The 24,375-nt window shown below is 39.8% G+C and overlaps 1 protein-coding gene across 6 annotated transcripts in view; it reads left to right on the top strand.

The window, feature by feature from the left end:
- Positions 1-24,375, top strand: part of MARCHF1 (membrane associated ring-CH-type finger 1) — a 121,583-nt gene that overhangs the window by 32,803 nt on the left and 64,405 nt on the right. For 4 of the 6 annotated variants that reach the window (XM_082237236.1, XM_082237237.1, XM_082237235.1 and 1 more), the window contains one exon: positions 11,231-11,370. The exons of 1 other annotated variant lie outside the window; for it this stretch is intronic. In XM_082237236.1, the coding sequence (XP_082093362.1) occupies positions 11,269-11,370 (102 nt within the window). In that variant the 5' untranslated portion in view covers positions 11,231-11,268. Of the gene's footprint in view, positions 1-1,145; positions 1,415-11,230; positions 11,371-24,375 lie in introns of those variants that run through there. One more of the 6 variants, XM_082237238.1, reaches the window with a different exon arrangement.

The raw sequence follows: 24,375 nt of genomic DNA, 5'->3' as shown, positions 1-24,375 counted from the left end.
ACCCAATCATGCTCCAGATATAAGTGAATCCACAACCTGATTGGCTTACAGTAGAATTCCAGAATTAACCAATCATGTGCAGCCCATTGTGTAAATAATGTATATAAAGCAGATACTTTGAGGGGACTTCGATTCATTCCTCCTCACCACTATGAGCTGAATAAAGAGCAGGAAATCACTTTGCGACTCTGAGTATATTTCAGTGTCTCAAACACTTCATGGGCCCAAGCAAAGGCAGGTAACCCTTCCAGTAACTTGCCCCCAAAACTCAGAGTAGGGAGGTGTTGAGAGGCACTTTTCCCCATGACAGGAGCATTCAAATCAATTAGAGTTGTTGTTTGGGATGGCTGCCTATTTTGAAGATAGTACTATTCTTTCTGTATATATATTTTAACCTTCTCTGTGTTTGAAAGATTAAGAGTTGAAGAGTGAGGAAAATGTCCTAGCCAGCAGTTTGTCTTTCAGTGACATTGGTAATGCTTCACATTTGACTGAGGAACCCAGGTAGTTAATTCATACAAGCAAGGATACTTGATAATCAGCTGATAGGATGAATATGGGTGTGTGTGAAGTATTCTTCAGGTCATGAGAGTAGTACAGAATATTGGTCACCTGGGATTAGTCTTTCTCCTAAGTCAGGTGCTTGCAATTCAAGGACTCTTCTTATAAACATATGCAAATTGCTTTATGATAGAAATTGTGTGTCAAAATTTTTCTCGTTAAGTAGAGGGCCAACAATCAGTAAGCAGCATAAAACACTTCAAATCCTGGTTTAAATATTTAAACACTTGTTTTGCAGATAAGCAATGCATTCTGTACGGTTTGTCTTGCACAATGATGTATTTTAGATTCAACTAAAGGTATTGGGACTGGACTCTGTCACTACCAAAAAACCAAGGTTGTTTTATTTATGTGTTGTACCAGTTTATACTTTGACCTTAGCTAAATTAATTATGGGCCTCATATCTAGATGTTAAAGTAAGGCCACTTGGAATTCCCCAATTGAAGTTGCTTATGAAAAACCTTCCTTGAGGATCAGGCTAATAGCCACCACAAGAAGCCCCAATAGTGCAACCATTGTTTTCCCCATCTCCTTACCCAAAACATGCTTTGTGCTTCCCCAAATTGGCTGGGGTGGGCGCTTGAGATAGGCCTCAGAACAGTGCATGGGGGAAGGAGAGAGACGATTGTTCTGTCAGACAGGCAGAAATGCTCGCACTGATGGAACTGATCATAATAACACAACGTTTAATTCCTCCCACATTGTTTGATGTACCTGTTAGCTGAAGTCTTAGGACTTTTCCTATAATATGCAGAATCACGTGTGATGGAGAACTTGGCAGACTGTGGAATTATGAAACACTTCTCTGGGCCAAAGGCTGATAATTGAGAGTATGAAGCCATTTCCACATTTGTAAGTTTTTCCAAAAAATGTTTTTTTGGGGTGGCAGAATCTGAACTTTCCATTTAATCCTCAGCTGCCACCCCACCCAAACAATCAGTGTTGCCATAATCATAGCTATATTTGAGTGTTCTTACCACACATGATTGACAACATGTGAGGGAGGGCTGAATTTGCAGTCCCACATCCCTGGCTCCATACGCTTTTGGTGAAAATCTGAAGGAGGAAAGCCAGGAGGGCACTGCAACCTCTAAGTGTGGGTGGCAGGGGGGCAGGGCTGCTGGAGATGGGAGAGTGGAGCTGGAAGGTGTGGCCCTGCCCTCTCCTTCATGTGATACTGATGTTGGATGTGTATTCAGACGTTCCTATTGAAAAGGCCTTTTCTGTGATTGTGCTCTGACTGTGGCAAAACTCTCCCCAGGGAGGCTCACCTTTTACCTACCTTGATGTAACTTTTCCACCAGGAAAATAACTTTTCTGGGGTGGGTGGGTGTTAATTTAGTGTTTCCCCCCTGCTGGTGATTTCATGGTGTTCATTTCCTAGGTTTTCTTCTTTTAGCATGTTGCTTTTAAAATGCTGCTCTATTTGTTTTTCAGTCTTTGTTACATTTTGATATTTTCCTGTAAGAAATGTTTGAAAAGGCAGGGCAGAAATGTTTGCCCTTCTCGACATTTTGTACCAATAAGGAGAAACATAAACATCCCATTTTGTGTGAAAGCTCATGTATAATGTGGAAACTTCAAAAGGCAAGGACTCAGTATAATTAAAATACATTATTTGCTATAATGTTTTACAGATAATAAAAGGTATGTCTTTGCACTCAAACTAGCATATGATCTGGTTGAGGCTGAAAGGGGATAAGACTATGCCATCACACTCCATGTATAGCCTGTTCCTTCCATATCTAAATTCCATCTAAAATGTAGATGGTATTTTTAAAAACTTCTTTTAGATCTGCCATTTATGTATATGCCACTTGAAGTTTGAAGTTCACCATCATTGCTCACAGAATGAAATGGCAGATGGTGGAGTCTAAATTTTTCAGGATAAATGGATTTTAGTTATTGAACCTCTTACAGGTGATTATTGTGGTAGGCCGGTAATTACCTGTGACCGACTATATAACTAGTATCCATTACATAAGTAAACTATAAAGGGATTTTCTCTATTCTTATAAATAACTATGTAATGTTCGTTTCTAGGGGGGTAACTGTGTTAGCTTGTTATCAACACATTGTAGTTGAGAATATTTTTTAACAGCATCTGCAAAGAAAAGGATTATTAGAGGAGAAAATAGGCCCTTTAATGAATTAGAAGGGAAAAGAGCTTAATGAGATTATAATAGCTGAGGTTTTTCAAGTTGTTATTTTAAATTGATCTTTAATTAGAGGGGGGAAATAGTATGGACAATTTGAACATAATTAAGATCTTGTGACTTTAGTTTCTATTTAAAAGCACGCTGAAGCAAACCATAAAAAAACTGGCTAGGAATGACCCAACCATGTATAGGTCTCTCAGCACCTTCTAGTGTTGCAGTTTAGTGTGCTGTTAACATTTTTGTCCATTGTTTTCTCACTAAACAATGGATAAATTGAGCAGGTCAGAGGGTTGAAAGAGGCAAGTACAGCAGCTGTCGGAAAAGAATACCTGAAGCAGTCTTTACAACCACTGAAATAAGTGTTGAAAGCTGAACCCTCCCCCCTTTCAAATAAAAATAGCATTTTTACTACGCTCACACTCTGAAACTGGATAAAGGGAATGCTGTTCAGATTTCTTAAAAAGCAGAACATGATGTAAATAGAACTGAAGGCATTCTTAATGAGGTGAGAAGTGCAATGAATCTCTGTAATTTATTATGTCACATCAATAATAAACCGGTCCTTTTCTTAACCAAGCGCAATTCAAAGTTCTGTCTTTAAAGTGCTTGCTATTAAAGCCCTGCACAGTATGAGACCAGGATACTTGCCTGCCTCCACACCAGCTTGTCCATGCAGTGTGAATTGTGACCATCATCTGAGGTCCTCCTCTGTGTGGAGAAATTGAGGCAGGTGATGGCTGAGAAGAGGGTTTTAGGTCTTGCCTCAGTTGGTAGTATTCTGTGTATGCAATGTCCTTCCTTGGGAGGCTGACAGGGACCCAGCACCTATGTTCTATCTTTTTTAGTGTCAAGCCTTTATTTTCCATGACTTTTTATGTTTTACTGTGTTTTTATTGCTGCTAGTTTTTACCCAAAGTTTATACTTTCTCATTTTGTTATTATCTTGTAATACCTGTTTCTTTGTTTGTTTGTTTGTTTGTTTGTTTGTTTGTTTGTTTTACTGTGCAAGCTCTTATACAAGTATTTGAGGAACAGTACTGCCTAGGATATGGGACGCGGGTGGCACTGTGGGTTAAACCACTGAGCCTAGGGCTTGCCGATCAGAAGGTTGGCGGTTTGAATCCCCGCGACGGGGTGAGCTCCCATTGCTTGGTTCCTGCTCCTGCCCACCTAGCAATTCGAAAGCACGTCAAAGTGCAAGTAGATAAATAGGTACCGCTCCGGGGGAAAGGTAAACGGCGTTTCTGTGTGCTGCTCTGGTTCGCCAGAAGCAGCTTAGTCATGCTGGCCACATGACCCGGAAGCTGTACGCCGGCTCCCTCGGCCAATAAAGCGAGATGATCGCTGCAACCCCAGAGTCGGTCACGACTGGACCTAATGGTCAGGGGTCCCTTTACCTTTACCTTACTGCCTAGGATTTAGCATAATTTCACCCCAGACCTTGCAGGAGCATCATGCTGTCTTTCTGTGTGTACAAATATCAGAGCCCTGTGTGAGAGAATATCAGGATCCATGGGGACAGCTATCTTACTCTTCTTTCTCTGGGAATGCTCTCTGGCCTAGGCTCTTATCAGCTGTGTGTAAAATATTTATACAATTGTTCTTAGGAGCATTCAGGCTCTCATTTGCACACACTCATTTGCACACTCACTCTCTTGTACCGTGATGTGAAAAGCAGTCAATTTAACAACTTCACAAAAAGGGGTGAAAATAGTCTAGGTTTCACAGTACTATATATGAACTTCTATTCATTGTACATGTGGGTCTGCTTTATAGAGATTTAAATATGTATGCATGTATTGTATTTGGAAAAATCTCCCCTTTGCTTTGGTAGTAACATATGAGACATACTGAAATATATAAAGGAAGCTTAGGTTAAGTCCTTAAACCTTTAACTTTGACAGGATGTCCATTAAGATATTTTCTTCAGAGTAGTTTCTGTTCTCTACACTATGTGTTTAACCTTGTTTGGTTTTAAAAGGGGGTTCTTTTATTCCCATGACTTGCCCATGCTTCATACTTGCAGACTGTTCAGACTGTTCATCATATACCATTTTCCCCTGCAACAGTTGTTAATGTAAACCTTTGGGGGTTTTCCTCCTTCTTTTTGGCAATCAGCATCTATGCTCTTTTCAAGAGATTTCCTAGCTACAACTTATGATCCTTCTTTTGTCCTTTTCTCTAGCTCTCCAATTAATCATTGCCTAAATGATTTCCACCTTTCCCCTCCCTCGAATTAATGCATAACTTTCCAGTACCACCAAACATGCACTGCATCTGCATTTGTGGCATAATACAGTTTGATACTTTTTTTTTGTATCTTACAGGATATATCACACCATTTATATATCATTTTATAAACATTTTCTTTCTTGCATCATTGGGAAACGTAATTTCACAATTATTGTAATTCCAAGATATTTTACTTTTAGATATTTCCCCCAAAGCCTGTTAATAGTGTATTCCAGGTTAATACACCATCTAATTGTGCAAAGCAATAAACAAAAGACAGGCATCCGCTTAGTTCTCTCCAAATACTTTTCACCTTTCTTTGAGGAAGTTTCTGTAAAATTCTTGTTTCTGCTGTTTTAAATTAACTAATGACAAGTTTCAATAACAAATATTTAACATTTGTTAATGAAAACCAATTATTTTGGACTCCTACAAGTCAAAGAATTAGGACTTCTGTCAAGCTGTCTGAAATAAAAGCTGCACTTGTATTTGATTCTAGATCATTCATTTCCTAGTAATTCTCTGAACTTAGAAGTTGTTGAATAAATACATGCTGTATGGCATTAGCTAAACTGCTACAGAGAACAGGGATCAAAGGGGTAATTTTCTCTTGAAGTAAATATAGTGGGAATTAGTGACAGATGAGTTCTAAAAATAGAATAGTGTGTTTTTGTGTGTGGAGGTGGAGACTAGTTATGTCCTGACATAATATTGAATTTTATAGGAATCTGTAAACTTGCTTTCTGTACTATCATACTGTTGCTACAGAGATTTCATCATATTGTTAATTGGGTGGAGATAACAAAGATGAAATAATTTGGTGATACCCAATGTTAGTCATACTCAGGAGCAGACTCTGTATGACTTACTGGGATGTCCCCCATTACTAATAACACACACCTGGATTATAGCCAAAATAGAACCAGTGAAAAATGAGGAGACATCAGCAAGATTGGGAGAACCCAAAAGGTTGCAGAGTTGGTAAACCACAAAGATCAGCCCAATGAGGATGCTAAGCAGCATGTAATATAGAACAAGAGTTGTAAAACAAAAAAAATGAATGTGAGACAATGAACAAAAGTGGAAAGTCCTGCTTGGAAGCAATGCCTGGCTGGTACCCTGAATAGAAAAACTCCTTTTAGGAGGGGAGATACACTGCACACACATTCTTTAAAAAGTTAAGGTAAACTGGTCAGCACACACTTAAAACGAGTGATGGTTATAGCCCCACTGATTTCTTGAGTGTGTGGCAGATTGGTTGCTTCTCCTACTCCCCTCACCAAACCCTGTGGTTTTCTCCCCTTCCCCTCATGTACTGCCAGTGGCATTAGTGGCAGACTGAGAAAACGGGTTTGGGTACACTCAGCCTGGATATAGACTGCAACTGTTTGGTGCAGATCCTTTTGTCCAATACAGTGGTACTTCGGGTTACAGACGCTTCAGGTTACAGACTCCACTAACCCAGAAACAGTACCTCGGGTTAAGAATTTTGCTTCAGGATGAGAACAGAAATCGTGCTCTGGTAGCGCGACAGCAGTGAGAGGCCCCATTAGCTAAAGTGGTACCTCAGGTTAAGAGCAGTTTCAGGCTAAGAACGGACCTCCAGAACGAATTAAGTTCTTAACCCAAGGTACCACTGTACTCTTTCAGTTTATTTGATATGCCTTCCCTGTGTCAAATTTCCCTCTTGTTTACCAAGCTCACCATATTGCTATTCCTCAAGATTGGAAAGGGCCTAGGGTGACAGTGACAGACCACACTCTTTGCACACAGAAGGTGCTAGATTCAATCGTTGGCATCTCTGGGTGTGCCTGGGAAAAGCTGCTTTCTGAAACCCGGGAAGGCTGTGGACATTTCTGAACTAGATGGACCAATGGTCTGACTGTTATAAGGCACCTTCCTATGTTCCTTTTATATTCTCAAGGAAAGTAGCCATTTGTAGGCCTTCAATCCAATCTGGCAAGATAAAAACATGACCACTGATAGCAGTAGCAAGACCAGCAACTGAAAAAAGCATACAATGTAGGCCATTATTATTGTTTTTGCATTTTAAAAAACAAACTAGGGAATACAGCTGTCTTCCCCTTTTCATGAAACCATTGTCCCTGGATAGCTTGTCTTCCTTTTCAGCCCTCTTTGCTAATACAACTGTAACAGATTGCACTAAGTTGATAAGTACTGGTGTTGGGCATAAGCTACATGTCTGTGTATGAGAGCTTTAGAGGTCTAGCAGTCCTCGGCTCTTTCTCTTTATGGCACATATTCTTCCTTTGCCCTTCAATGATACTGAATAACTACCCTGAGAGACAATGGGGGGGGGGAGGGGACCACACACATCTCCCAGGACCCTGATCCAATTATATCTGCATTTATTGATTTAGATTATCTTTGACCTACAGGCTCGTTGTTCACATCACCCCAGTTAGCCATTGCAACTGGTTCAAATGGCTGGCATTTTAACTTTCTGTAATGTACTCTTGAGTTGTGCTTTCCTTAAGGCTGGTTTGGAAACTGCACCTAGTTTTTTGAAAAACTTTCTTATAAATAAAATAGAGTATTGTTAGCACATAGGAGCTCAGATCCCTCCCCCACTACCATTCTAGTCCTGGGCATTCTTGTCCCTCTTTGCTAATGTGTTTCATAACCCGCAAAATTCCTTCATTCTGTTGCTGTTAGGAATCTTGCCAAGAAAGGGGAATAAGTTGTTCAATATATGTGTGGGAAAATGCTTTGTGTTTCATTTCCTTTTGTTTAATGCCATTTGTGTGTCTTATTAAGGAATCAGACAGCATCAACTTTTGACTTAAAAGTGTCTCAAATCATTTCTTGTTGAGATATTTAAATTACATAGCATTAATAAAAGAGAGCTGCCTTTTGTAGATGAAACAAATGTTAATTTTAATACATCAGACTATAATTTGTATTAATTTTCTTTAAATTTTACATCTCCCTTGAGTTATTAAAAATATTGGTTTGAACCCAAGTGTAGTTTCCAGGGACAAATCAAGGGACAAAATGCTTGTCACTCACCACATTCTAGCACAGCTGTAGCCAGGAACAGCCATATACAAGATTGGGGAGCCTATATGAACATATGATATTGACTGTATGGATTTATTGGCCTGGTGTTCTTAGACTCAGTTGGCCACAGTAATTTCAAATAATCTTGTGTATGTGAATATTAGCTCAAGTAAGATCATATTAATTTCTGTGGGAGTTCAACACAGTTTAAAATTACAGAATTGCAGTGTTCCCCCATTGCATCGGAATATGCACATTATCTAGGTATGCAAGAAAGTACAACTAGTTATTATGCTTGTTTTTTATTGTAATTTGTCAAAAGGGGCCAACTCTCAAACCCAATGACATATTGCTGTGTGTTATAATGATCCCTGAGCACTGCTGTCTTGATTTTCATCTGTGATCAGACCCTGACTGAGCAGTATGACAACAGAAGTATGCAAGGGATGCAAAAATTTTATATTCACAGGTTGAGTAGGCAGCATATTTTCCAAAGCATAATGACTCCTTAAGCCTCTAGAGGTGCCTGATTTTTTGCATGAATTTGTTAAGGGGGACCAATCAGTCTAGTTGGCAGCCTTCAGCTTTGGAACAGCATTTCCAATTGTTTCCAAAAATTTGGCAGAGGACAAAACATTTTACCTAGAATGAATGTCAAGATTAATGGGCTGTGTAAAAACTTGTGAGTTGTCATTATAGGCAGGAACTTAGAGAACAACTAAGTGGAATTCCTTTAAGAGAAACTGCTAGCCACCCAACAAACCAACCCTGAAATTTTGGGGAGCTTGTAGTGCCTTATGAGGGTGGTGCAGTGGTGATGAGGGTTGAACTGGTCTGATAAAAGCCACATTGCCGCTATCTCCAAAAGGGGATGTTTTGAATTACAGCCATTTTCTTCCTCATTATCATACCATAGTATTCATATTGGTCATCATTTTTCTCCTGCTACATATTTTGTTGAGTTAATGGCTGTTTTGGCAAGTATCACTTAATGTGAATGTGTACTTCTGCAATGAAAGATTTTCTATGAGACATTGTGCATTTTCTATGTAATATACCAGTTCATAGAATCCTTTTGTTCAAGGGTCTCTTGAAGTCGTTTAGAAGACTTATACATTTCAGAAGGCTTGGTGTGATGACAGATAGCATAGTACACAGTGCATATCTGGACCTGGAATGTCTGAAAGGTCTGTTTTAGTAACAGCACTGCTACCTCTGTATTGGATCTGATTTGATTCAAAAGTTTTGTGTTAACTGTCATCAGCGTTGCTTTTATTATTCAACATAAATTGTGACTATGCTTGAATTCCACTAAAAATATGGAGTGTACGTTTTGGTAATAATTACTCTTGGAAAGTTTAATTAAGCAAGATGCATATAAGACAATGAGAGAGCACAGCTTTCCATACTAGGAGGTTTATGGTAGGTTACCTTCATGAATGGTGATTTTTGAATGAGTGAAATGTTCATTAAATCAAAATAGTGGAAATGTGTGTGGTTATAACAATGGAGTGGACTGTACCTGAGCAGGAGAGTAACTGCAAGTCCCACCTGGCTTATTGCAGGTCGGAACAAAAGCTGGTGAGGCAAACTATTCAGGAAGTCTTTTAAGTATCAGATTCATCATATTCAACATAGGGATTTTCAATAAAAGAATAACAAAGTAGACGGATATGTGACATCCACAACTGCACCTATTTGCTACAGTGACTTTGTATACATTAGTTTTAAGTGGAAAGGAAATTCATTTTCAGACTTTAAAGTATTAGGTAATAAACCTGTTCTCACCATCTGAAATAAGCTAAAAAAATCAGTACATGTGATATGTAACTGATGTAATTAAATGAACTGATGTTTTGAACTATTTTCAATTTTATATCCTCCTACTAACTGGGAAGGAAACTTTGGTTGTTCCAAGTGAGCCTACCTACAATTATGCATGTTTAGGATCACATGCAATGCCTTTCTTTTTAAAAAAGCATAAGATATTACTGTTGGAGTTGTACCATTTCTAACAGGGTATGATCCAGAATACACCTGTGAAGTACACTATTGGTTACATGTTCCATAAATCTGGAGTCTAAAGGCAGTTGATCTGGGATTTTTTTTATCTGAACATTTTAAAATTTATTAACATAAACTTGAATGTAATGGGGTTAATTCTGGAAAATGTGGAATATATTTTCAGTTGAAGAAGTTTTGTTATTATGTTATTATTATAATATGTAATATTTATCCATGTGTGGTCTTTGATCTGCTGGTGGTACATGACATTTTGAACCTGAAGAAAGCATTCATTAATGCATGTAATGTAATATTGTGTGCACAATTCTCACAGTATATATGCATTTTAGTAATTTTCTGTATGTTTCCTATGAAATCTCAGTCCTAAAAACATTGGGTTGGATCCAGATTTAGAGTAATCCCACTTAATCCAGTGGCTATACTCCAGGGGTGGGGCACCTCAGGCCTGGAGCTCAATGTGTCTCTCGAGGCTTCTCTCTCTGGCTATCAGTATCTTCTGTCGACCAAGCAACCCCTCTGCATCATACCCCTTGCTGACCCTGTCCCATGCCCTCCTCAAGTGCTGTTGCCTTGATGAAATCTGCTCTTGAATTGTGATGATGCCTCTTGCTTGCCTACATTGGGGGTGTATGTATGCAGAAACCTCTTACTTTTGAATTGCTAAAATGTAGCCTGCTTACACCTTTTGCTCTGCCTATTTTTTCCTTTGCCTCCTCCCACTATTGACACATACCCCCTTGAATGTTTCCAACAAGGTAATACGACCCCCAGATTGTACATGGTTCCCAATCTCTGGTCTACTAAATCTGGATCCAATAACATTTACTTACAGTAAAGAACCGATAGTTTAACTTCACAGGTATGCCAGAAGCCACTGTCCCATTTATTTGGGACTTGTTTCTGGATAGAAGTGTGTTTAGGATTGATGTGTCTAGATCAGGTTTCCTCAATCTCAGCCCTCCAGATGTTTTGAGACTACAGTTCCCATCATCCCTGACCACTGGTTCTGCTAGCTAGGGATCATGGGAGCTGTAGGCCAAAAACATCTGGAGGGCCCAGTTTGGGGAAGCCTGGTCTAGATTCCCCACTCCCCCTTGCCCCCGTCATTTTAGTTTTATCGTTTATAGGCAGATCAAACACATGCACGCATTATATATAATTGCATGCCCAGACACATACATGCAACAAACTAAAAAATACCACTGTTTCAGGGAATGTGAATTATTTTCAGAATTTCAGAAATTGAAAAGGGATAAGTGGAAGGAGAAAATGTTGGGCTGGTGCCAAGCGATAGCTCGTAATCCTCACAGACTCCCAAACAGCACAAGAACCCCTGAGGTCACAGGTGATGCTTCACATATCTCTGCCTTGGTGAGTGAAAGTTCTATTTCATGATGGTGGCATGTGCAAATCCATACCAACAACCTTTGAAAGGTGCTAAATTAACTTTAAAAAAAAAAACCAGTAGTGCTTGCGCCTTATTGTACTTTATTTGAAACCACTTTAGCTTTGCCTGCTTCTTTTTGTTTTGCTTTGAATGCAAACTGTTGTATCTTCAAACTTTCCAAGTATATTGTACTTTTGTTGCCAACCACCTCTCCCCTTTTAATTTTTTGGCTCGCATGTGTTGGCTGTTGAAATAAAATTGCTCTTCTCTCAAGGTGAATACAGAGTTGCACGCTTTGACATCTATAAACAGAAAATTTCCTTTTCAGCAGCTTCAAGAGTATTGTTAAGGTAAAAATGACCCTTCCTACAAACAGATATGTTCGGCTATTTTTAATAGTTGTCAATGCATGACATGAGCAGAGGGCCCCTATTTAAAAGTGCTGCTTTGCTTGGTTTGTAAACTTGCCTATGACATGGATGAAAAATAAAATGTACGGTATTTTAGAATATTGTTTTTCATGTGTTCCATAGGGTGGATGATCGTAGGCTTTGACAGCCAAAATATATACAGTGGTACTTTGGTTGTCGAACTCAATCCCTTCCGGGAGTCTGTTCAACTCCCAGAACGGTTTGAAAACCAAGGCACAGCTTCCGATTGGCTGCAGGAGCTTCCTGCACTCAAGTGAAAGCCACGTCAGACATTCGGCTTCCAAAAACCGTTCGAAAACCAGAACACTCACTCCCAGGTTTGCGGCGTTCGGGAGCCAATTTGTTCAGGAGCCAAGCCATTCGACACCTGAGAGTACCACTGTATTGGAAAAGTTACATTCCATTGTACTTTCTATGAGTGATATTTAAGTTTTATTTAGAGTAGACCATTTGAATTTAATGGCCCTAACGTGGGCATGTTCATCAACATCAATATGTATACTCTTAGTAAATATATATTTATATATCTTGAACAAATGTAAGAGACTGCATTAATGCAACCCATATTTTACTGTTCTGAATAGTTGTTCCAAAGACATAATCAGTGCAATCTGTTTTTGTCTGAAAATTATATGTTGCCTATTGTTCATGCTGAAGGTTATTTGCTTGAGGGATGCTAATTTTTCCCAGCTCTTAGCTGCCATTCGTACTGTGTTGGGAGTAGGAGTGGTTTTAGGTTTCGATTTGAATGCAATTCTATGCAACCTGCCATTAGGAGGTTCATTACAAGCTCCAAATCACTCTTATTCATAATATTTTATAAATATCCCAGTACAACTACTGTGTGTGAAAGTGATGCCCCGTTTTTTATTAAAGAAACTGTGTACATCCATCCTAGTGCTAGGCGCAACTCTGAATTTCACTGAAGTCAGTAGTATTTAAATATTTTGCACAGGAGTGCAGCCAGACTTTGGAGAGATGCAGCTTCCTGAATAAGAGTTTGAATAACCAAATTGCTCATGATTGAGGCCTGAAGATGTTTTGCCAACTACCTACCCGATTGTCAAAAGGCAGATATGCCAGAATAAAGGGGAAGGAGATGTTGCATTGCATACTTGCCCAGCTGTGGCAACTCTGTTTACTGGATTCTTTTATGCACTCTCTTTGCCAGTATCTTTTCTTTTCTTTTTTTAATCCTGAACACAGTAAGCTTAGTGGATGAAGACAGAGGCTTTGGGGGACAGTGTTGACATTCTGCAGTGCTGTGTCTTGAGCCACAAGTTGTTGCTGTGCATCCAGGACAATGCATAATCAAGCTCTACCACATCCATTGTAATAATAAGGGCATTAGTAGCACTGTGCAGGTTTGTATTGTGTCAACAGACCACAATTCTAGACCTGTTAGCATGCTATTATATTTCTCTGTTCTATTTACTTGCCTGACTGTTGTACATACACTCCCTCCAAAAGTTGCTACCATTTCTTTAATATTGTTTGCTTACTGCATGAAAACAATACTTTATAAATGGACATTTTAAGTCATGCAAGAAGCAGAATAACTTGTAGTCATTTACAATGTAGCATGTGCCCAAGGTACACCCTATTTTTAGCATATTGCACCTACTTACTTGGGACGCGGGTGGCGCTGTGGGCTAAAGCCTCAACGCCTAGGGCTTGCCGATCGAAAGGTCGGCGGTTCGAATCCCCGCGGCGGGGTGCGCTCCCGCTGTTCGGTCCCAGCGCCTGCCCACCTAGCAGTTCGAAAGCACCCCCGGGTGCAAGTAGATAAATAGGTACCGCTTACCAGCGGGAAGGTAAACGGCGTTCCGTGTGCGGCTCTGGCTCGCCAGAGCAGCGATGTCACGCTGGCCACGTGACCCGGAAGTGTCCCCGGACAGCGCTGGCCCCCGGCCAATAAATGTGAGATGGGCGCACAAACCCCACAGTCTGTCAAGACTGGCCCGTTCGGGCAGGGGTACCTTTACCTTTACCTTTACCTACTTACTTAGCTGCCATCTCAATATTTTGTCTAGGACATTTATTTTGTGAATAGAACCATTTATTCTGAGTGACATTCTTACCCAAACTCTTGTATTAAAGTGATAGAGAATTGCTGCTTTGCTCAAAACAAATGGCATGTCAGTTTTCACACTTTGCTTTTCTTCAGGAATGCTTAACATTTTCGGTGTTTTACATGAGGCAGGCCTATCCAGTCAAGCATTACTAAAGAGCTGTCAAGAAGAAACATTGGAACAGGGAATGGGAAAGAAAGGAACAGCCCCTTCCGTTGTTGAAACACGGACCTGACATCAAAACAGAAGAGAAGTGAATAATTGTTTGAAATCGGGTTTCTTTACTAAGGCGAATGATAATGTGGCAAGCTGGGCTGAGTTGTGGAAGACAGCAGAGGCAAATGCTTTAGATTTGCTCCGGGAGACTTGTCAGGATGAGTACATTATTTTTGCCACTGGGCACTTGGAAAGGGATAGCGAGTCGTTTGTGGAAGAAGTCTGCTAGTACTTTCTCACCTTCTCCCCACCCTCCAGTGCACTTTCCTTAGGGAAAGCAATTGACATATGAAGTCTAGCCACTGTCTAAGTATGTGTGCTGCTGACTTCAAAATGGTCTGGAAGCTGTAAGAGAGCGTGTTCTTGTGTTGATAGTAGGCCATTTTTCTAGAGCTTCTAAGTGCATATGACGGCAGCCCCCACTCCCCAGATACCTGAATTTTCCGTGGCCTCTATTCTGTTGCACTTTAGAACTTGATGCTTTACTGGAAAGAATATAATTTTGTTGGAATTCAGAAGCTAGCAACAATAGTGCAGGTTGGAAGCTGTAGCTGGAAGACTAGATCCTGACAGGAGTGTCATCTTTAATGCATAACATTACTTCAGCCTGTTGCACTTCACATAGAATTCAGTACATTTTCCAGCTGACAAGCCCTTAAGTAACATTGGTATTGTTAGAGATATGAAACCTGGGTGGGGACCAGAAAAAATGGGGAGGTGCAGGGAATTTCTTTCCTGGATCTTTTCTCCAAAGCCTTTTCCCCCTGAAAATTTGAAAAAAGGAAAGGAAAGGGAAAAAAGGTTGTTTCCTTTTCAAATGAAGAATATAATTTGTGAGACAAAATGCTTCCCCAAAATGATTGCTCATTCAATAAAGACTTTTATGTAAGACAGTGTACAATATCAGATCATTGGCATCCAAGCCCTCACTTGTGAACTGGCACCACAACTCTCAAATGCAAGAGCAAGATGCATTTCAGCCTCAGGGGGGCACTGCCATTATCAAAATAGAAGGAAGAAAGTTTCATGTGACTACTTTGCTTGTGAAAGTGCAGAGAAGCTTGTTTCTTTCTTAATAATATTTTTTTTTATTTTCAGTTATATACATTTCAATAGTTTTACAGTCATTTTAACATTTCAAAACTCAATGTCATCCTTCCTCTTTCTGTGGTTTATATTTACCATTTCCTGCATATTCTAAATTACTCTTTTATTCATCTACTTTAATTATTTACTCTTATGAAACTGCAGGTTTTTACAATAATCCTGCCAATGTCATAAGCTGTTTACAGTTTGTTTGTAAATACTCAATATACCACTTTCATTCCTTTCAAAAAGGTTTGTCGCCTTGATTTTTTTGTTCTTCTTGTAAGTTTCTTCATTTCTGCATAATCCATGAGTATTTGTATCCAATCTGCTTTCGTCGGGACTTCTTCTTTCCATTTTTGGGCAAATAGGATTCTTGCCGTTGTAGTCGCCTACATGAATAAATTTCTATACTGTTTGGGTAGTTCTGACCCTATAATTCCCAGAAGGAAAGCTTCTGGTTGTTGTTTTTTTAACAAATGTTATTTTAAATATATTTTTCAATTCATTAAATATCATTTCCCAGTAAGCTTTACCCTTACTGCGAGACCACCACATATGATAGAACGTACCTTCTTTCTCTTTGCATTTCCAACACTTACTCGACTTTGCTTTACACATTTTTCAGAGAAGCTCGTTTTTTTCAATCTGGGCAAACTTACAGGAGCAAAGTGGCAATGAGCTGGGACATGTGGGATCTTACATACACATTCACCTTTCCCTTAGAATTCTGGCCTTTTCATTGTGTTTTAAATGTATTGTAAGTCTCCATGGGAACTTCAGTTAGTGGGCAGCAAGGCCAGCCAAGAACGTTTTGTTGCCTAAGATGGAGAAGTAAATGCTTCTCCCTTTCCCCCCAACTCCAGTTCAGGGTGTAAGGCTGATCAATATATTTTGGCATATCCTTTCCCATTCCTGGCAGTAAAAATACAATTAACAATTTGCTGCTCTTTCATAGCAACCAAAATTGGCTTCCTCTTGTGGCTACTGAGAAGAGTGTGCTAAACTTACCCACCTGCCCAGCTGCCATAAAAGAAAAGACCTTTTTCATCGCCTTAATTTCTACTTTCTTACTTTTCTTTTTTCTAGAAAACGAGACCTGGACTTTTTGTCACCTAAAACCTCCCTGTCAGCCTCTGTGATAGAAGATAAAAGGTTTAATTTAGACTGACACTGGGAAATTGCTAATAGTGGCTATAAAATAAGCTGGAAATCTTTCAGGATTGGGAGCATGTAAAAACTTTTGAAAAGCTGAAAGAAAAAGGAGCAAAGTTCAATATGTTTACGACAAATTAGACTCTTCATTGGGAAGCTGACAAGAAATTCAGATATATGGAAAGAGAAGGCAGAGTTTGAGACAATGTTAGAAAGAAGGGGAAAGGATGACTTTCACTTTCCTTACTGCAAAAAGGCTAGTTTGGGGTGAAAGTAGTGTTGTTGCACAAGAACTCCAAATCGGTGTTAATTCTGCAACCCGAATTGGCCAGTGAGTAATTCCTACCTGAGAATGGCAACAACCAGCAACACCTGTTGAGTGCCAAGGTAATAGTGATGCTTGAACTAACCATGGATAAAAGAGAATACCGTATCTATAAATAACATAACTGTTAAGAACACAACCCTTAACAACTGCAATTTCCCAGTTGCTATTTCTTGGCATTTTGGAATTTGAGTGAATATCAGCACAGTTTGTTAAAACCTTTGGGGTTTTTTTGGGGGGGGGTGTTAATTTAATTAGCTTACAAATTCTAGGCTATGCCTACAACTGTCTGATCAGGAGAACTTCAAATTGAAAACGAGAAACTCAATGGAGCATAAATTCCCAGATTTTTCTGAGAAGAAAAATTATTAATTAAATTAAAAAATTATTAATGGTTAAAGAAGTCTTATAAGTTTAGCTCTGCAAAGGGTTTCCTAACACCTCATGGCACCTTAATAAACTACAGTTCCCAGGATTCCTGGGGGTGGGAGCCATGACTCTTTAACATGGTGTGATCCTGCTTTGAATGTATAGTGCAGATGAGGCCTTGGTTCAGACTATTGACACAGCTCTTGGGCAGTCAAGAGCAGTGGCATATATAGAAGAGTTGCTGCTTCTCAGCCTCAGCATAATATCCTAAAAGATAACATGAGGTTGAGAGGAACTAGTAGATAATGCCATCCCTTGGCCCAGATCTCCCTTCCCCATATTATCCCATACTAGTGAGACAGACACCAGAAGCAAAGGCAAAGCAAATGACTTCTTATGACTCAAGCTAATGCACGAAGCCATTTTTATATTCATTTTATTCCCTCATTTAAATATATGTAGAGAATTATCTTAAGTGGGCCAGAGAACAAATTTACACTTTCATGCAGAAAAAGCATTTTGAAATCTAGTTCAGATATGGTTTACTGTAATGTCTTAGCTATGTGTTTATGCCACTAAATTTAACAATTCAAGCATTCTCTAAGGAAAAGAAATCATTGGGGGTTTTTTCCCTTACCATGAACATTGTAGCTCACCCATTTCCCATGCAGTTATCATTCTTTCTGAATAATATTTTCTTGGTTGTGTTAGGTAAGAAAATAAAATTCAGCCTGATTTGCAGGTCTGAATGGATGCTATACAACAAATAAATCTCAACAACACTGTTTAAGTTTCATTATTAAAAAGTACATATTTTTGTCCTACCCCCAACCCCCAATGTGTACATCTCTACCATTGGGACTTCCAGAGCATATGCAAAAACAATTTTTGCTGCCTTGGGAACTACATTGTTCAAGATAGGTACTAGCAGTAGGATTGTAAAATGCTTGAATCTAAGAGGAGGAAAAACTATGGCTCCCCTTCCATTTCCTTGCTAGTATACCCAGTGAATCGGTGTTAATGCCTCTTGGAAAAATCTGCTGTTCATGTTTGTTTTCCACTTATACATAAAGATTTATCTTTTTACATATAGCCGAAGACTGAACTATTAGCAATATGATGTGTACATATTGCCACCACCCACCTTTCATTGCTAGCCACCCTGGACATATTTCCCTCTTTTCTTTTCACCTGACCTATTTTGGGTATGCTTTAAGTGATTTATGATGAATCGTCTTTGAAACCTGTGATACCCATTGCCAGTGGCATAGCGTGGGGGTGCAGGGGGGGCCGGCCGCACCGGGCGCAACATCTGGGGGTTAGGGTTAGGGGGCGCAAATCCACGGGTTAGGGGGCACAAATTACTTGCCTTGCCCCGGGTGCTGACAACCCACGCTACACCACTGCCCATTGCACCTTACTGATTTCTTATAGGCACTTAGTGTGCCCCCTTTCCTACAGAGACTCTTTAGTAGGGATGGAGAATATATTTGGTGAGTTCGCAACCCAAAGTGGACTTAGCCCAATCTGCACCTCCCAGACTATTGTGTGGATCAGATGTGGGTCTGCTTTGGAATCTGCACTCCTATTGGATTCCATTACAATGTGGTCTGAGAGCTGAGCTTTTTTCCTTTTCCTTTTTACACGTACTCGTGCCCCGGAACAGCTAGAAAGTGTTACTTATGCGGCACATTTTGTAAATCTTACTACAGTTTCCACAGGATATGACAGCATGTCTTCACTCTCAAGGAGAGTGTACATGGGAAAAGATGTCTGTCTCCCTGAACCCTTAGGGGCAGGGGTTTTTCCCCTTGTACAACCCCCCTTTCCCCTTGCACAACCTCCCTGAAAGTGATGGCACATCATCACACCTCCTTTTTCCCCCTTAGGGTTAATGGCAGCAAGATTCTCCACACATGTGGCTGAAGCATCACACACTAGCAGCTCCAGACAGCTGGCATATGTAAAAAGAGAAGAAAAGCAGTTTATTTTAAAGGATTTTTCTGTGTCTATTCTATCCCATTTCTAGTGAATACATATGGAATGGAAACTAACTGGATTAAGACTGTTCTATCCAGAGGTGTACCTAGGGTCTGTTGTGCCCTTGGAAGGAGCTGTATCTCCCCACCCAAATCAGTTCACCACACGGCTTTGTGCTGTGCTGCAAGAAGGGCGGAAGGTTTTTCCTGCATTTGATCTTGCTGCAACACACCTATACATTATATGTTCCGTACTCTGATTGGTGATTTTTGTGCCTCCTCAAAGCCTGCACTGTCAGTGGGGCTTGTTTCGCCAACCCCTAGGTACACCTCTGGTTCTACCCCTCCCAACTGTGACTAGACTCTGAGGCTATTGGCACCAATTGACCTTTGCTTCTAGGCTAAGAGCAGCTTCATAGGGGATATTCACAGGGATCGTGGTGTGGGGAAGAGGCTAAGCTCCGTGTTCCTAATTCTGATTGTGCCTGAACTTGCATACGTACAAAAAGGCTGCTATTGAAACCTTAAAAACTAAGTATTTTAATTGCAGTTGGTCCTAAATTAACAGTGCTGTCTACCTGTCTTACAGATAGCCATAAATGTAGCAAAGAGTACACTGAGAGAAATTCTAAATCTCACACAATTATATTTTTCTTAAGGGAAAACTGGATACACATTTTCTTAAGGGTGTAACTGGATACACATTGGAAGAGAGATTAGCAATATAAAGCCTAGCATTAGCACCAAACAGTCTCTTGGCTCTGTGGTTGAAAATCCAGGCACAATCCATGTAAAAGGTGATGCTTGCATTATAGTTTGGTGACATCAGAGTTTCTTGGTCTTCATCAGGATCAAGTGCTAAAAGCAAGCACCTCCTTTGGCTGACTCCCAGTTTCTGAGATCTGTATGGATGGTATAAAGCCTGTCACTTTGGGGCTAGAAATAGTCCCCCAAGAACCATTCTGTTTCCAAATCACAGTGGTGCCTTTGTTTTATAATCAAATCTCCAAATATGTTTGAGGTGTTGATGTGATTACTAGATTCTCTTTGGAGTATAGCAGGAATGGTCCACCTGCATCAATGCAGACCTGGATTTCCATGTGATTGAGGAATATTAGTTTTGTATACAAATAACAGAGAGAGAGAGAGTGTGTGAAATAATTAATGAGAAAGCCAGTCATAAGCTTTCTCTGTAACATTACCAGAGGGTAATCTTCCTGTTACTTGTGAAAATCTGTTCTGGAAAATTAGCAAGTCAGGCAAGGGCTAAGCAATTAACCTCCCTGTTGGAAAGGTGAAAGGGGTTGTTCTCATCATAGCTCACTGGAGGCTTCTGTCTCATTGTACATGCAGTTAATTTGAGCAAATACATAGTTATCTTTTCCCACAACAAAGTACAGTTTTGATTATACTGTAACTCCTGGCATGGAAATGTGCTATGATGCACTTCCCATCTATCTGGCTATGCAGGCTTCAGCTAGAAGGTGCCCTATTGCGTAATGTCCAGAGGCCAGTTATCAAATCAAATGTACTTATGAGGAGTAGACTAGACAACTTCCCTCTGTAAGCTCTCACACACATACCCCGCACACAATAGGGACTCCACAGTGTGAGTATGCTATGCCTTGGGACCATAATATTTGAAGAAGTGCCACCTCCCCAACAATCTGCCCTCCTCAGAGATGTATGCCTGGCACCAACTCTTCCGTCTTTTCAAGGCATTTTCTTTTAATTCATCCAAGCGTTTAAATATATTCTGATTATCTTAAACATGATTTATTGTGCTTTTACCTTTGGTTTTTGTATTCATTCATTTGCTGTTATTCCTTTCTGGAATAAACAAATATTGCTTGTTTATACAACAGCTAACAGAATTCTGGTGTGCTGTACAATAACGAGTTAAATGCAATACAGCAACATAGGACAAAAACCACAATGATTTTGGAATTAATTAGAAAAGTAATTGGAGTTCTTCTGAAAGTATCAAAGAAATTCAGGTGGTTTTACACTAAGATATCACAGAGGCAGTGAAATACATTGTTTACTTGGCTGTATTTTATCTGAATTGCTAGATGAATCCACTGCCATGAACGACTTGAAAGTGCTTGGAAGCTTATATGGAACACAAAGAGTCATATTTTGCTTATCTTATTGTAGAATTAAAAACAAACAAACAAAACTAAAGGAAATTGAAATACCCCTGTCATTTTATTTTTATTTTTAAAAACTACAAATCAGTTCATGCTTCTTCTGTTAGCATGGAAGTGTAATCCTTCTTCCATGAAGATCAATTTAATTTAGAGAAATGGTCCGACAGAACTATCTCTGGTACCACACAGGAATGATTTTGAACTGACTGATTTGTCCTCAGGTTTCATTCTCTTATAAACTGAAAGGTTGTTTTTATCCTTGTTTTGGTTCCATGCCTTTCTGATAGCTTAGATGTAATTACCAACATCTGGTCCCACTGATTTTTTTACATTTGGACTCCTTGGATTTTACATTTTTATCACTCAGGTTCCAGACATTCTGTTTAGAAACTTGACTTTTATTACTCATTTAGCAGTGATGAGACAAAACACAATTTGCTACCTAAGAACGAAAGAGTACCTGCTAGCAGCCTGCAGGCAAAATGAGTATGCTGAGGATATTGTCACAACTTTATAATTATATGGGGATTTGGGGAAAACTTGGATGAAAACTTTTGAGAACAAATGAGAAGGCTCGTGAGGAAGCTATTGTGTGGGTAGCTTTTTTGTGTGGGTAGCTCCCGCTGGGCGTGCAAGGCTTGCGGACATCTGCCTGAAGCACGGGGCGTGCTCTGCAGCGCACCCTGTGCTTCGGGCTGCAGGCTCCCACCGGGCTCTCAAGGCTTGCGGATAGCTTCCTGAAGCCTGGAGAGCGAGAGGGGTCGATGCCCACTGACGCCTCTCACTCTCCAAGCTTCAGCAAAAGCCTGCATTCGCCCCATAGGACGCACAGACATTTCCCCTTCATTTTTGGAAGGGAAAAAGTGCATCCTATAGGGCGAAAAATACGGTAGGTATAGTGATTTCTCATTTTGCTTTTGTCGCATGCAGCCATATGGAGGTAAAGCTGCTCTTCAATAATACTGTTCCTTAAATGATACCTGTGTTAGCTAGCTCTGTCGTTTCTCCTGTGTATTTGCTTATAAATTTGTTGCTTATCAGCTCCCAAAATGTGTAAAGTTCAGTCATTTTGTAGAATTATTCTTTTTATTTAAACAACTCTGTAGAGTAATGAGATTCATGTAGATAAAAAAATTAAGTAGATTGAATGCAATTTGTTCTTTTATACATGAGAAAATTCAATACAATTTTCTATTTTGTCTGCTTTTCACTGAAATATAATGGACTGCATAGGATGCAGGAATTACATTTATTCATCCATAGTCTCCTGTGATTAATGAGTGTTGGTACCTGGAAAATCTTGGATGTTTTGACGCTAATTTGCATAGTAGCATATCAGCCTACTATGATGTTCACTTTTGGTGTGTGCAGCCTTGAGAAACATTACTTGTCAAGTTTTATATATTTATATCTATATATATGCAGTTCTAAATCACTTCGTATTTAAAAATGTTTATGCAGTGCAGTATACAATAAAGTAACATAAAAACAATGGACCAAATCCAGTGTCGTGCTATATTAAAATCAGTTAGTTGTATGCTTGTTCTTCTGGTGAAATATTTTGCCCTAGTGGAACATCGCTGCACAAGAGAATGCATAAGCGGTTTGTTGACAACTTTGTCGTACAATACATTTCTTTGCAATCCTGTGAACACTCACCTTAAAATAAGCCCTGTTGAACTCAATGGGATTTTCTTGCTTCTGATTAGACATGCATAGGAGAACAGTGTAAAACCTTAATGTTCATTTTACATATTAACATATAATAAACATTTGCTGTTTGGCCTGTGGATAGTTTTGAATAAAGAGTGCCATGTGAGAGCCCCTTATTACTTTCATTACATTTATGTACAAAGATGAAAACGTGTCTCTCTCTTGAGATGTAATTGTGTGTTTGTATGTTGATTTTAGAGTATAATCAACTTACGGTGCCTCAGGCCCAGGAATGCAAGCAAGAAGGAGCAAACACTGCACACAATTTTTATTGATTATGCCAAGGTCAATCCCCATTATGATTATAATGTAGCTGGATACTGGACTAGGGTAGCCCAATTGCTGACTAATGTCGCATATCGAGCCTGCTGGCTGGGACTGAAGGGAGGGAGTTGTCAGAATTTAGGGAATGGTTCAGCTTGGTTCAGGCTATTCCAGTAAGCCCCCACATGAACCTGGGTGCAAGGGAGCCAGCCCCAGCCCCTGACGTAGAGCTGAGGCCTTAGGATAGCCCCACCCAAGCTCCCTTGTGGGGGTCGCCTTATTAGACTATGGATCCTGCCCCTTCCCCACCAACATTGCAAGTTGTGACAAAGAATAACTTCAAAACATTTTGTTGTTGTTGAGAACAAAACAAGTATATTCGGTGCTTTTTTCAGGGAGCACTCAAGGGTAACCAGTCCTGGCACCTCTTTTTGTTGTTGTTAAAAAGTGTGGCATTTACTGTAACAACTTTGTGGTGATTACAGGCACCTACTTTCCTAGAAAAAAAGTACTGAGTATACTTTGTAATCTACCAACTATGCATGTTGCTATGAGAAGGCAAAAATCTCATCATGAATTAGCCAATTGTGTGGTGAGTAAAATTCCTCCGTAGTCCTCTTCAACAAGTAAGCCCATAGCAAGCTTGCTTTTGTTTTCTTTTTAACTGAGGGAGGGAGAGTAGGGAATGCTGTCAACACTGACACTTAGCTGTGGTCTCTGCTGCAATTTATACATATGGAGTGGACTGAAGTGTTCAGGTCTGTTGCTGTGGTCCATGCAGTACTTTGAAGAACATTCAACTATTTCACTATACCTGCCTTGATCTTATAACAATGCAAATGACTATGCTTCTTTCAATATCCTGGCATAATAAAAATGTCACTGCAGCCGTTTGCCCCAAGATCAATATCTCCTACTTCTGAATAATCATGAGTGAGTCACTATTCGTTTTGGCTTTTAAGCAGCAGCAGGAGACCATTATGCAGCAAAATGTCCTATTTCCATTATTACTTTTAGGTCTTCCTCAGTTCATGTAAGCATCACAGACGGTGACTGGGCATTTTCTGATAAATTCGGTCATTCGTCTCTCTCAGCCACCCCCCCCACCCCCTACCCTTCTCTCTCTCTCTCTCTCTCTCTCTCTCTCTCTCTCTCACACACACACACACACACACACACGCACGCACACACACACACACACACACACACTATTTTATAAACTTTAAAAC

Source organism: Podarcis vaucheri (assembly GCF_965113315.1).
Source record: "Podarcis vaucheri genome assembly, chromosome: 9".
In the NCBI taxonomy this organism is placed as follows: Eukaryota; Metazoa; Chordata; class Lepidosauria; order Squamata; family Lacertidae; genus Podarcis; species Podarcis vaucheri.
The sequence above is the reverse complement of the archived record's forward strand: the minus strand, read 5'-3'. Positions and strand labels throughout refer to the sequence as shown.